Source organism: Schistosoma mansoni, chromosome 4 (assembly GCF_000237925.1).
Source record: "Schistosoma mansoni strain Puerto Rico chromosome 4, complete genome".
Lineage (NCBI taxonomy): Eukaryota > Metazoa > Platyhelminthes > Trematoda > Strigeidida > Schistosomatidae > Schistosoma > Schistosoma mansoni.
The window spans coordinates 15,170,248-15,185,931 of record NC_031498.1 but is presented as its reverse complement, the minus strand read 5'-3'; the positions used below and the strand labels follow the sequence as shown (position 1 = coordinate 15,185,931).

The 15,684-nt window shown below is 33.6% G+C and overlaps 1 protein-coding gene across 1 annotated transcript in view; it reads left to right on the top strand.

The window, feature by feature from the left end:
* Positions 1-235: 235 nt before the first annotated feature.
* Smp_153810 (putative l-asparaginase I) overlaps positions 236-15,684 on the top strand; it is a gene marked incomplete at its 5' end in the record, with an annotated part of 29,160 nt that continues 13,711 nt past the window's right edge. Inside the window, 5 exons of the mRNA XM_018796947.1 lie at positions 236-254; positions 777-931; positions 9,503-9,705; positions 11,004-11,391; positions 13,560-13,809. Of these exons, the coding sequence (XP_018652037.1) occupies positions 236-254; positions 777-931; positions 9,503-9,705; positions 11,004-11,391; positions 13,560-13,809 (1,015 nt within the window). The remainder of the gene's footprint in view (positions 255-776; positions 932-9,502; positions 9,706-11,003; positions 11,392-13,559; positions 13,810-15,684) is intronic.

Here is a 15,684-nt window from a genome sequence, read left to right as displayed (position 1 = left end):
TTTGGTAGTTTTTGAATAGTTACTTCAACGCTCCTTATCCTCTATTTCGCGCTTTATTTAATAAGTTAGTCAGTTTTCACTTAGCCGTTCACTTTTGGTTATTCTGACTTGTCTTATATGGAATGTGGGCTTCCTTTTCCAAGAAAGATACTGACTGCAAAATTACTCAAGATGAGAAATCCTCGAAAAAAAGTAAGAACTACAAATATTTTTTTTACTTAATGTATTATAATACATGCATTCTAAGAATGCAAGTATGTATACATATTAATACATTAATAAATAAAATTCAATTTCTGAACTTTTACATATTCTTAGTTTTAATTTGGTTTATAGAGTTATTAGCCAATTATGTTGGGAGTGTAAATATCTAGAGTTGACCGAACTTATTTTTTAGTCATATGTGGTTTATATCTACACAAATCTGTTTATAATCTGTGTATCAGTGATACCCACAAATATAGAGCCTGTAGATTTACGAACAGCTAATTTCTCAACTTTCTGTGTTATAACCTTAGTCTTCCTGGAGCCTCATTCTGTATAATGTGGTACATCTAATATGTAATAGCTGTGTGAATGCCAGCGGTGTTGTATCAGATGAGTCTAGCACACAAGTAGTGTGTTTCGCACACCTTAGTCAACTATAAGGTTGTTGTGTTCCTAACTGTTCAGTAGATGGTTGTGTATATAAATTTTTTGGGAGAACACATTATTTTCTCGAAACCTGGCTAATTTTAGTTGATATTGTTCGATCCTTTTCTGTTTATTTACATCAGGATTATACGCCTCAAAAGTAATATTTGGGTCTAATAACAAGATTAAGCGTGATGAGAATCAACGTTCACTATTTTCGTCATCACGAAAAATCGTTTCTGTTGTGATAATCACGCATTGCGTACGTTATCTTATCGACCCAGTCTCTAGACGTTGGGTAAATTTAAGGGTTTTTCAACGTCGTCAAAGTTTTTGTCGTTTTCTGCGTATTATTTTTAGGAACAATGTGCTTGGATGTTTATCGTCGAACAATTTTGCAAGTTACGTATGTTTATAGTTTTATGGATAAAAGTGAGCGACAGAGAATATCTTCATAAGCCAAAAATAGGAGACTGGTTTTTTAGCAGCCTAAATACATCATAAAGACTTGGCCTTAATCGCGAATGGTGGGAAAAACGTCTATACGGTGAGGAGTTTGGGATTTTCCCGAAAATAATCCGAAATTTCTGAGATTTCTCACCAAGATTGATTCAATTTCTCCAATGTCCGGGGGAATTTCGGGGAAATACTGAGAATAGCCCCCTGAATCTCATCACTGTCTTGAGAGTTCCCTTAAAATAGATGGAAGTTAAAAAGAAACTCCAGACCAGAGAGAATCGCTGCATTTTTAGTCTACATTGTCTCTGAAACTTCTCATAAGGTTGGAAGATTAGTTGCTTACACTGCTCCTTGTTTGTTTACTCTCAAAATGTATGTGAAAAGTAAAGAGGTCGTGAGTTTAGACCTTGAAGTAGAAATATAGACTACGATTGTGTTTTAGTAATATCTGTTGGCTTATAAAGAAGTTCGGGGTCAGATGTCGGGGATTATAGGGAGTCTTTATTCTCTATCAAATATGGATCAAAGTACAGCCCACTAGCATCCTCGTTTATGCATTACTTATTCATTTTTTTATGAACTCCAAGTCGTTTTCTATGGAATAAAATCTTTGTTGTGTTCTTCGTCAAATTTTGTAGTTTATTGCACAGCATATTTTGTCAAAACATGTTCATAGTATACCATCCAAAACTTTTTATCTGTACTCTCATTTCCTTATATGGGACATATCTCTTGGTATCCTATGGTGACAAAATTATTTTATGCAATTAGAGTGATTTAGTTTTTCAATATTTTTCCATGCCGCAGTTCGTTGTTTCTTGAGTTAATTTGATAATATTGCTCTCATTGTCTGCTGCTTCTTTAAAAATGTAATTTACTATTTAGACTATTGATAAAACGTTTTCTAGCCAAAGTAGACTTGGTGCTTGTGAATTATCTATAAATATAAATTCCGATCTTGATATCCTTTACTACTAAAATCTATAGAGATGTTTGCACCATTTGCTTGATGAAGTCTTCAACAATGTTGTGAACCGAGAGATTATCTTATTGTCTGTTAACGTTGTTTTAAAAGTAAATAAGATTTTATACTTTCCCTTATGGATCAATGCTCTTCATACTTGTGCATTTATTTCAATAGAATTCAAGTACACAGAAGCGGTGAAATTGGGTGAATAACCAGTTTATATAATATTCCTTCTCCATATTTCCTCTTATCAGTCTGCTTTTAAGTGACTTTTCGCACATGTTAAGAATCCTATGGTTTCTCGAAGTTAACGCTAGATAAAGTTCTCCATACCCAGTGTATTTGAGTAGCTTCTGCTTTTAAAATTTCAATTAGTCATTCACAATTAAACTTATTGATGACGGAGTTTACACCCTTTTAAGTTATGAAAAAGTTACAAATATATTAGAAATGATCCACATAGGCTCGGGCTGTTCCAGACAAAATTATTTAGTCATTTTTGAACTGATTTAAACCAACTTTTTGACTTTCAGCATTCGGTGTTTCCCGCTGTTATATTTCGCTTTAAAGTAATATTGATAATGAATTCATTTTGAGACTTTTTATATGGTTTGTGGTTAATACAAAACCGTTTATGAACGTTCGGTTCTCTTTGAAACTGTATTTATGTTCAGCTGTTTTTCTTCACATTTTCACACAGCGTTTTTTTGTATGCCCCAGTAATGTGGTTGTATGAAGTAGTAGAAGCTCAGTAAATGGCTTGCTAAGAAAGCTTTGAACAATGCTTACCATTTACTAATAACCGTTGTGTTTACTTCTCCGTCTGCATGTATCATAAAGTATTTTCACCTGTTGTAAACGACTTTTGATGGTCACGATAATTACAAGTAAATATTATTATCATTTTTAATCAATGTACTATAACAATCGAGCTGAGTAAAATGATTCATTTAACAGAATGGTGAAAAGGTAAATGCTTGTGATCAATGTGATTATTCCTAAGCTGGCTGAGGAAGTTTGTTTTATTTCAAAAACGTAACGGACTGAAATGAAACAGTATTCAAGCACACAAGAAGCACGTTGTTTTGTCCAATTTGTGGGTCAAATTAGTTGAATTGCCTTGAGAAGCAACATTTGAGGACGTCATTGTCGGGGCAGAATATGTTTTCAAAGTAAGAATATGGCGGAAGATTTTAGGTCGAACAAAGATCTCTAGATAATGATGTTCATTTATAGCAATTTAGATATACTAGGATCCTAAAAGGAAATTCGCAGAGTCAAACGTATACAAAATCATTAATTCATGGTAGCATTAACGCAAAACCCTATTTAGATGAAATCATGTAACAGGAGATAGAAAAAATGTCAGTATTGTAGGTCCTTTATCCTCAAATAAATTTTAAAAAAAACTAGCTATGAGTGGTTCTTGGGAATCATATCACCTCTCCTACGAAATGATATGATTTTGATGCGACAACATCTAACATCTCCAATTTACTTAGAAATCCTTTTTTCGTCTCATCCGCAGACTGCAGCTGCGCTATGTACATCAAATTTAAAATGTTCATTTTTTATTGTTTGATTGCTCAATGGAAGTGGATTTTTGATTTTACTTCCTCCTAAGATTGAGTATTCGTCACATGAGACGAATTCTAAGGTTATGGGGGCTAGGATGTCTGTATGGTGTGACTGAGATTCAGTAGTTCTCACCAATTTTCTTCCTATTCATGGCTTCTGAGAGCTGATCAGATGAATGTGCTGTAAGCTCGATTATATATTGAAGTGCTATGTTTAAAAATTCTAGAGTTGAGTCCGAATAGTCTTCTAGAAATACATGTTGTAGTGCGTCGACTGAATGGGAACACGAGCGAACTTCAATACTAGTTTTTCTAATATCTTTACTTGTAATCACTACCATTTCGTATGAACCGAACATTTTTTCATATGATGCATTCCCTTTGACCTGTTACTGAATCTGACTTGACGATTTATCAATTTTGAAATTTTTGTTCATTTCTGAGTACTTAAAGAAGTTTTATCTGTGACTACATCGATCGAATCCATTATGACTTCTACTTACCCAAAACAGTGGACTTTTTAATCTCTTAGTCATTGTTGTTGCGTAGGACTTCATGACTTTATGAATGAATTTTCAATTGTTAAAATGAAGTAAAAGAATGCTAATCAATAGTTAATATGCAATGATATGAATTGTTCGATTGGCGACTGATCACGAGACCAAATCGCCACTAATAAACTATTATCAAAAGACAAGATTGCTACCAAGCAGAATAGGTTTTTCCTAATAAAATGATGTGGCTATATGTTGATTAATTGACGCGGAGAGCCAATCAGAAGTAGCAAAAAGTCAATCGATGACAACCCAACGTGGCCCAAAGGTCAAATGCATTTCATTGGGTCACTTTCCTAAGGATAGAGTGGTACATATATGAATGAGTATTTGTGCATTTCATTCGATAGTCCAATACACTTTCTCGCTTACTGTTATGTTCTCTCTCAATTAGTCAGTTCGAAAGGAGCGGTTAGTGCGTAGCATACCGTGTATCAATATCAGATTTCAGACACCGCCTGTCACAACATTATTGAAATAGAGTAAACAGATATGTTAGTGTTGACGATTAGAGAAAACCAGTTTTGTAGGTCACTCATTTTCTAATCACCTAAGACCTCACATTTGCTCAGATCTCCAAGATACCAAAGAAAGGAGATCTGAGCGAATGTGAGAATTAAAGAGGCATCACACTTTTCAGCACCAGAAAAAGTTTTCAACAGAGTGTTGCTGAACCGGATGAAAATATTCACTAGACGTCCAACTTCGAGATCAACAGGCTGGATTCCGTAAGGATCGGTCGTGCACAGACCAGATTGCGATACTACGGATCATCGTTGAACAATCAGTTGAGTGGAACACATCATTATACGTCAACTGCATCGACTATGAGAAGGCGTTTGACAGTGTGGACAGGAGAACATTATGGAAACTTCTTCGACACTATGGAGTTCCTGGGAAGATTGTCAACATTATCCAGAACTCATACGATGGACTACAATGCAAAGTGGTGCATGGAGGACAGCTAGCAGATGCATTTCCAGTAAGGACCGGAGTCAGACAAGGCTGTCTACTCTCCCCATTCCTCTTTCTTCTGGTGATTGACTGGATTATGAAGACTTCGACGTCTGAGGGGAAACACGGAATACAATGGACATCTCAGAACCAATTAGACGATTTGGAATTCGCAGATGATCTAGCCCTCCTATCTCATACGCACGAACAAATACAGACGAAGACAGCAAATGTAGCAGCAGCCTCAACATCAATAAGCCTCAACATACACAAAGGAAAAAGCAAGATTCTCAAATACAACACGGAGAACACCAACCCGATCACACTCGATGGAGAAACTCTGGAAGAGCTGGAATCTCTCACGTACCTGAGAAGCATCGTTGATAAACAAGGAGGATCGAATGCAGATGTACAGGCGAGGATTGGCAAAGCGAGGGCACCATCTCTACAACTGAAGAACATATGGGACTCAAAACAACTGTCAACTAACTTCAAAGTGAGAATCTTGAATACGAACGTCAAGACAGTCCTGCTGTACGGAGCTGAAACGTGGAGAACTACTAGATCCATCGTCAAGAATGTACAAGTATTTATAAACAGTTGTCTACGCAAAATACTCAACATTCACTGACCGGATACTATCAGCAACAGCGTTTTATGGGAGAGGACAAACCAGCTTCGAGCTGAAGAGGAAATCAGGAAAAGACGTTGGAAGTGGGTCGGACATACATTAAGGAAATCACCAATGTGCATTACAAGGCAAGCCCTAACTTGGAATCCGGAAGGGAAGCGGGGAAGATGAAGACCAAAGAACACATTACACTGGGAAATAGAAGCAGATATGAGAAGGATGAATAAAAACTGGAAAGGATTGCCCAGGACAGAGTTGGATGGAGAATGTTGGTGAGTGGCCTATGCTCCTCGACGAGGGGTAACAGGTGTAAGTAAGTAAGAAATAAGTAAGGAATTCAATATAGTAACGTAAAAAAAAATAACTTTATTCCTGTAAATCTCACTCTATCACACCTTTCCCTTCTCATGATACTTGGGATGCATGAAAGATCACACTGACATTTTCTGAAACTTTTATGAATCTTTAACTGTGAAATTATTTCAACTATTTTCCTACCACATTTTCCAAACACCACCAAAAGTCATTTCAGATGCAATTCTTTTTATTTTGCTTCATTCATGTGAATAAAAATGTATACTATGGTCTGTGTTTAACTTTAGTGGACCAGAAATACTGAACAATTATATGTTTTGTCTTGTCTGAGACTTGTCTCACGATTTAATTCTAAATATCTTCATCTGCTGAGCTCACCTTCTTCATTATATCGGGAGAATAGTTTTACTGTGTTAATTATCTACATGGCTTTGAAATCAAAGTTAATCGATCTTACAAAAAAGATCCATATTTAGTATCAATATATAATTTCAAATATTTACGTATTTATATTACTTCACTCACTATTGTTTGACCGTTTGTGTCTCACCATTTTGATTATTTTTACTGTCTTCTGCTAGACTAATAACTGCTTTAAGTCTTCGCTTTTCATGTTCTAAACTTTGTAGAAAAATTAAAAATGCACTGTCATTGCCTAAGATTTTAAGTAAAAATGGGTGCTTTGAAATTATATCGAGCTTCATGTCGATGAAGGTTAAAAGAGCGAATTATTTTGTTGACACGACTTCACGGTTAGCGTCATGTACTTGTAGACAAAGCCTTATTGAAACGAGAATTTTTTTACAGGTATGTCAGTCGCTTCATTCAACACCAAAAATATTGTAAATAGTCTAAAGGTAGTGTGGGAATTAATATCAACCTAATTTTAAGATGATTATAGATAAAAGTTGGTGGTCTGGTTCAAAGTATGATCAGTTGACCATGCATAAAAGTACTCCATTAATGATTAGAAAGTTATCAGTAAACGATGAATTATCAGCGACTGTGCTCAAAATCGTGTGTTTAAATATAACTGGTTATGTTGTGCCGTAAATCTGATTCCTTTTTGATCGTACGTACTGTCTATCCTCGTATGTAATAAATGACTTTATCCGCGTTGGTGAATAACGGAATTAAATAAGTCAAATACGAGAATAGATTTAGAATACATATATTTCCTACACTGATTGATCTGGCCAGGGAATCAGAGCGATGAAGTAAACAGATGAGAGCGGAACATAAATGACATGCAGTGGAGATGGCTGGGAAGCCAACTCGAGAGTGAAGCAAAAGTAATGCGTATTGGAGGTGGCTGGGAAGCCAACTCGATTTAAGCAAGCGTTAATCAACATTTATAGTCGGACAAAAATGAGTGACAGACATATGATGAATAAGATACGAAGTGTACACATATATGCTCATATAAAAGTATAGTCAAGGTCAATAAGCGAACAATGAACAAGATCAAAATATGACTCATGACAGGCTAATTGGCTTGGCCAGTAGCTAGGATAAAGTATATGGGCTTAACAAATAAACTGATACTACAGTTATATCATGATGAGACTTGACAAGCTATGAGTAGTGATGACACTACCTGAGCTTTATTCTGCTAAATTTTTAAATACCATTCAAGCCACAACCGAGTCTTGTCGAAAATCTAACTGACTTGAAACAATCATATGTGATTCAGCCATCGTATACATTTAATCTATCTCCTGAGTTTTATAAGAACAATTATACTCATAACTCACCGTTTGTGGTTATAATATGTGAGATAATAATTAACCCATGTAAATGAATCTATCTTTAATGTATAGAGTTAGGTTTTTTACTTTGACAATAATGTCTTTTTTCTAGTTTGCAGCTATTTGCAGAACATAAAAAAACCTGCCACAATAAACAAAACTGAAGAATGGAGTGATAGTGTGGTGAGTTTATCTGTCAATCTATAAACTTTCACCTGATATTATCATTCACAGTGTTTTCTTGAGTAATTAATTTATATCAGTAAGACAGTCTCTAACTGAGAATAAAACCAAAATAACTTTTTCATGTTATGAATACACATTTATAGCTATAATTTTACATATAACAAGATCACATTTTAGTTACATTGGACTATTACACCTAATAAATGGTGTCGCGCTACCTGTGCGTTATAGGTGGGTATGGAATTAAGAAAACAACAATACCGTAATTTTAACAGTTGAATTCATGAGTCGATCTCAGCTGGACCACTAGTAAAAACTTCGAAGCACAGTATGGCTATCTCTTTCTAGTACGGGACTCTTTGGCAGGGCGCATCCGCGATCCTGCACACGGGAATCGAACACAGGACCTTCAGTCTCGCACGCGAACGCTTAACCCCTAGACCACTGAGTCAGTATCCAACGGTGTCAATGTCACTAATGACTAGCTTAAAGATGGATTTCCTGGAGTTCTGGTGAGAAGCTGTGACCAGTCGAGTCGAACCCGTACCAGGTGGAGACAGTTATCTATTCCAGACAATGGATGAAGGTTGCGCATGATCACGAATCGACTTTAGTTAGACATTAATGATGAAACGGTCGTCCAGTGCTTCCAGGTTTTCAATGGTTGTCTAGCTTAGATCGACTCATGAATTCAACTATTAAGATTACCACAATCTCCACATATTTAACTCCGTTGTTCACCAACGCGGAATAAAGTCATTTATTATATACGAGTATAGACAGAATCAGATTTAGGCCACTACATGTTATATTTTCCTACTTGATTTCATGTGAAACCAATGACTGTTTGTTTAATGCTGAACTAATTCAACTGAATGGAACGGTCACTGTTACGTTTATTAGAGAGTAAATATAGATTGATCTACTTTAGTTAGAAAAACACTCTGACATCTATGAGTATAAAAACGCCTATCCAGATATTTTTGTTTAGAAGTCTTATATATAGACAATGAGAAATGTTTCTGATATATTTCTGCTATTTTCTATGACATATTTGTTGTAAAATGTGTTTTAGTTGCTATCACCGATAAACAATGAGTCTTTCAGTCGTTCACAGTTTACTAACCCATACTAAGCATTTGGAACCAAAACAGTCTGAAAAATGTCCGTCGAGACCAAATGAATTATTTGGACGGTTGTTTATGACTTCTAAGTTCTATACAAAGTTCTTTGATCTCGCTTTCGTTTTGAATTTCAGCGCCAACTAAGCACAAATAGAGTAAACAAAAAGATTTTAGCATAGTAGTCTGTGGTCACAGATATAACAGTAAATGATGTTTAGTCTTCTCTGTAATTTTTCGGATGTTGTATATTTTACTTGAAGAGATATAAATATTAACAGTTTGACAGAAAAAAATTTATTTCTGCACCTATTATACTGTTTCTCAGTGTTTTTGTTTTTTCGTTTCTTTCTTCAGGCCAGTTTTGTGGGAAGCCCAATGATTGATCAGTCATTAGTTGATCTTGCATTAAAAATTCCAAAATGTTTATCTGTTTCCCGGGTTCTTGTTTTATACACTGGTGGTACTATTGGAATGAAATGTGTAAATGGTTCTTACTGTTCTGTGGAAAACTTTTTTCTTCCCACCTTAAATAAGATGCCTACATTTTGTGATTCAGAGTAAGATAACTGTTTTTTTTTAAGAAAGCAAAACTTGTTTTAATACACTTCTTATCGCATTAATTTCATGCTATAAAAGATAATTAAACTGTAAAGCTTTGTAGTCAGTTGTTTTGTCTTGAAACTGATCACTCATACATACGTCTGATTTATCTGAAAACTAAATTAATGGAATTTTTGTTTCAAGGTTACGATGATGATTTTGATAAAGTTACATTCTATGTTTTTCTGTTATTTTTGATGTCTCTCCATTTATGCGCATAAAAGTCACCAAACATCGTGCATAATACCATACAAATAGTGCCAGATAGTTCATTTCGAACTAAAATCCTAAGAATGGCAGTATTTTGAAAGTGACTAATATATGTTCAAAATAGTTCAGTTAATCAACTTGTTGAGTTATATTCTGAATACAAAAATTTTTCCAGAAACTAGGAACCTTGGTAACGAAGCTGTTTATGTTCATCATGATGCAATTAATTATGGTTCTATGTGTAACATAAACTAAATATTTTTGCATAATAAATCAATAGTATGGAAACATCTGAAGATAATTACTTGATAAACTGCTATTATGCACCCTAATATTTGGAGCGATAGTTGTGAAGCTTAGGTCTAACTATGATCAGAGTGCCGGTATATTGTTCTGACGGTTGAAACCAAAAAATTATGTAAATCATACTTTATGTTGCGGTACAATGATTGACATCATCATCGTTACCTGAAGTAACTACTTTAAAGTGGGTTGTGATTTTTGGTGTCTGAAAATTAAGTGATCATAAATTGTGACTAAATACAATGTGAACATTTTATCATAAACGGTTCCCAGCACTTCTACCAGAGTAAGACATTTGATTGTAAATTAGATTTTAACCAGAGATTACCCGCCTTTTTTGTCACAAATGTAGTTAATTGTACACTGATATTTATCGTTTGATAATAAGTGTTACTCTTTTTGAGAACGTAAACGCTTTATTGAAACTTAATTTTAATGTCAGTGGTATGCATACCAAGACACCTGAATTGTTTGACTGTAATATTTAAGTGCTTTTTGAAAATGTTTTTTCAATATCTTCAGTTGTTTGCATATAGATTGTGTTATATTATGAATTTTACATTGTCACATAATGTCTTCTTGTTATCACTACTGTAATTATTATCATTGTTATTTTACTATTTAGATTTCAGGTTCATATAAACCAATTTAACATTGAACACTTACATCACAGACTGTCAAAAACTAAACTTAAACCTAATACACAATATTCTCATTCAAAATTTTCAAAACGTGAATCCAGTTTAACTGAATCAGATCATATACAAACTTATGCTTTACCGATTGATAAAACTGGACATCGTATTTTATATACAGTTGTAGAATATTGGCCATTATTAGATTCATCTGATTTAAGTATGAACGAATGGAAGCGTATAGCACAAGATATTTACGCATTTTATAATGAATTCGACGGCTTTGTTGTATTACATGGAACGGATACACTTGCTTATACAGCATCAGCCTTATCATTTATGTTAGAGAATTTAGGTAGACCAGTTGTTTTAACTGGAGCACAATTACCGGTATTCGAATTTCGTAGTGATGGATGGAATAATTTTCTTGGTGCATTAATGATCGCTGGTGGAAAGTATGCAATTTGTGAAGTCACAGTGTTATTTCATGCTAAAGTAGGTTTCTTTTTCCATAATATGATAAACATTTTTTTAAAAATTGCAATTTAGGTATTTTAGTGGTTTATGTTAAGATCATGAACCAATCAATGTTAAACCACTATTAAAAATCTGAAAGCACTGACGGCCGTTTCGTCCCAATGCGGGACTCCTCAGAAGCTGTGTCCATAAAAACAGTGAAATAGGGAGGTATCATTCTTTATGGAGTCATCAGAAGATTTGACTGAATCCTAGAATTTATACATTTATTTATTTGCATTAAGAAAACAGATGAAAACCTGACGTCCATGGTCAATGTTATCCATTTAGCTATAAGGTTATTCATCTGCTGTGTCACGGTTAACAGTTATCACAATAATTATCATGCGATGTTAATTATGGATTGATGAATTTAGATACTGTGATGTTGTATTTTCAAAGAATACCTATTAATCACAAGACCATGATTAATTAAAACACTAGTACTAACAACATAACCATTTTTTGAAAAATCATTCGTTGCTTGATTCTTAAAAGTGAAATAACCTAAGTAATTCATAGTGTCGGTATTTCAGTTAGTAGATATTCAACACTGATTTGATATATCTCTCTTGATATCTTGGTTTTCTGATTAGGCGTCTTGGTACTCTATGCGCTTACAAATTGTTTAGATTTTCCATTGTGGCTAGCAATGAAATCGTGAATACATGTTTCAAAACATTACAATTCACAATAAATATTATTCTAATTTATACTTATTGGTTGTTTGAATCTTTCGATTAATATTTAAGACTGCAATTAATCAGTCTCTTGGCATATACGGATCCTGTGCTCATTGCCTGGATATTGCCACTAGGTTACAAGAGTTTTTAGGCAGAAATGGATGGCGGCTAACGGTGGAATTAAAGACACGCGTTTCCTATTCTGCTGTTCTTCCTTTGGGAGCCTATCCTTAACTTTCACTAATGCTGATCTTATAGTGTCACAAGCCCGAAAATACACTCTTATCTTATGCTTGTTTGAAATCCTCTTGATTTCTTCCGATGTTTCACTACGGTATGGGATGATCACGGTGGACTTCTAATCTTTCAGTTTGCATTCTAACTTAATTTTTCTTCCATTTTACAGTAATCTTCTTTAAAAACTCTTCAGGGCAGCTGTTATCCCTAAGTGTAGACAAAACTCTATTCAATTCAACCTTTTGTTCTTCCTTATCTGTAACGAGATTGATACTTCTTTTAATTAAATTTTTCATAACTGTGACTTTCATACAAAACGTATGAGCCAAACCATAATCTAAGTATCTCTCAGAATGTGTTGATTTCCTGAATACATTTATTTTCAACTTATTATTATTTCTTAGTCCAACCGAAAAATCGAGAAACGCTAGTTCGTGGTCACTGGATTCTATTTCCTTTGTTAGCTAAATACTCTCCGAAATGCTGTTTATATTTTCAAACAATTCTTCTAAACTATTCCATTTAATAATAATAAAAATGTCATCTACGTGCCATAACCAGACTTTTGAAGGGACCAAAACACTTCAAAAAGCTTTTAACACTCAGAAAGAAAGATTGACAGCAGAAAAGCTGTATATGCGGGCGAACAAAAACAGCCTGAACCGAAATGATGGTATTCAAATAGCGACTACTTGGCAAATATTCATTAACTGGACCCATTCTTGATTCAACCTATTTATTTCACATGCATCGTTATTTTGACTGAAATTAATGTGGGTTATTTTAGCAGTGCAGTTATGTATTCGAGAATTCGCATTTTATATGCACATCAATTATTTCGAAACAATTTTTTAACCTTCAACTTGCACTTTTATTTTATTTTGTTGTTCTATTTACCAAAGTCAACATCCAAATATAATTGGATTAGCACAGTATAGATTTGATCAGATTTGATTGTTCAACGCTATATATTTCTTTGGTAATTTTTTTGATTATTACCTTGAAGAAGTCCGGACGAGTTTGATGGACGAAACGCTGGGATTATTTAAATTTCAATAGCTGAGATTATTTCAAATATAATTTTCACATATAATGAATTCATCAAGCCTGTTGTTAATTAACTCTATAATAAACATGGGAACATCTTATGACATATTTTTCTGTATTGTTTATGTGCTATTTTCTTTTCTGCTGATTTTTAATTGACTTATTTTTCTTTTAATCTAGTTATTTCGTGGCTCTAGAGTGGTAAAATGTTCAAGTAATAATTTTGATGCATTCGAGTCACCAAATTATCCAGCAATTGCTGAATTAGGAACTGAAATAACCATTAATTATGATTTAATTTTTCGAACACCTGGATTACCTAAACCATTTTGTATTCATACCAATTTATGTCAAGATGTTGCAATACTAAATATATTTCCATTAATATCTAAAGAACATATTATTTCAATGTTAGCACCTCCTATTAAAGGTATGTTTATTTTATTTATTTTACAAATAGACATCATTTTATTGATAATCGAATAGTAATTATTCTCAGTAAGAGAGTTTGTGGAAATTATGGTATTTTTAACAGTTGAATTCACGAGTCGATCCAAGCTAGACCACCATTAAAAACTGCTGAAGACGAAACGGCCGTCCAGTGCTTCCAGGTTTTCAATGATGGTCTAGCTTAGATCGATTCGTGAATTCAACTGTTAATAATCATTTATTTATTTTAAGAATAGAACACAGCAGAATTTTTTTTATAAATGATAACATATTTAGTCAAAACAAGTGAATTTTAGGTATAAATGCATCAGCAGTTTCATTTTTACACACTCTTTAATAAATAAAATGAAAGTAGAAAAAAACTGGTATATTAGATAAATTCAATGAATGAACTTCCTTGAATTAACTCCAGAGATATTAGTAAATTAGAAAAAAGCTGTCAGTCCTTTCTCTTGACTACATTTTATTTGTCTACTGACAGTTCTTTATTCACATATCACCGATTATAAATTTAAATATTATATCATACTATTAAGTGTATAAGTCTGTATATGTATGTGCTGAACTGTTGTTTGTCTTAACACTTTTCCTGTATTCATGTAGATAAGAATGTTTATTCTAGAAATACAAGTGGATATTATTCCCTTCTGTTACTTATATGATTTTATTTACTCTACTGATACAATACAAATATTTGACACTTTTTTATATCGTTAATATGTAGTTTTAAATGATTACTATCAAGTCAATCAACAATGAACATTGTAGAATCTTTTACAAATGTGTGTCAGTTCACATTGATACATTTTGAATTGACACAGTAAGGGAAGATTTACCAGATGAAAGGCTAAGAATTTGAAAATATAAAACCAATGGTAGCGAGAAAATAAACGCAAATAATATAATAACTGTGAACTGATTCATTATATGTGAAAAAATTATATTTGAAATAGTCTCAGCGATTGAAATTTAAATAATTCCAACGTTTCGTCCAGCTAACTTGTCTGGACTTCTTCAGGGAAATAATCAAATCAAATTCATCAAAGAAATATATGGTGTTTTTTTTAACAATCATATCAGAATCTATACTACGTTAAACCAATCATATTTGGATGTTGAATTTATGCAAACAGGATAATATCAGTCAGTTGAATGAGAATCAAGCGAAAAGTTCAACGATGTGAAACAAAAGGAGACTGGATGAATTATGTATGTGTGTATGTATGGTAAGATGAGTTATTAATGAATGATATTCAGTGTTGATATGTTTCTATGTGAAGTAAAAATGAGAATAAAAGTGCAAATTGAAGGTTGAAAAATTGTTTTTGAATCATTGAATTGCAAGTAAAAAGGATCAACAAGTACATATTTGTAATGCTAAACATAACTCATATTGATTTCAGTCAAAATAACGATTCATGTGAAATAAACAGGTTGAATAAAGAAAGGGTCAAATTACTTGTTGATAAATATTCGCCAAATGGGTGCTACCTGAATACCGTCCTTTCTGTTTAGGCTGTTCTTATTCGCCCATATATACAGCGCTTCTGCTGTCAATCTTTCTTTATGGGTGTTGAAACCTTCCTGAAGTATTTTGGCCCCTTCAAAATTAATCATGTGTCCCGTTTGTAACGCATGTAACGCTATTGCAGACTTGTTCTCAAGTTTCCTTATGTCAACCGAAGTTTTGGGAACATCTTTTAAACACTGTTTGTGTTTCTTCAACCTTACATTCAATTGTCTGGATGTTTCTCCAATATAAGCTGCATTACAATCATGACAATATTTTGTTGTTCTTCCTTTCGTAACCTATCCTTAACTTTCACTATTGCCGATCTTATAGTGTCACACGTCC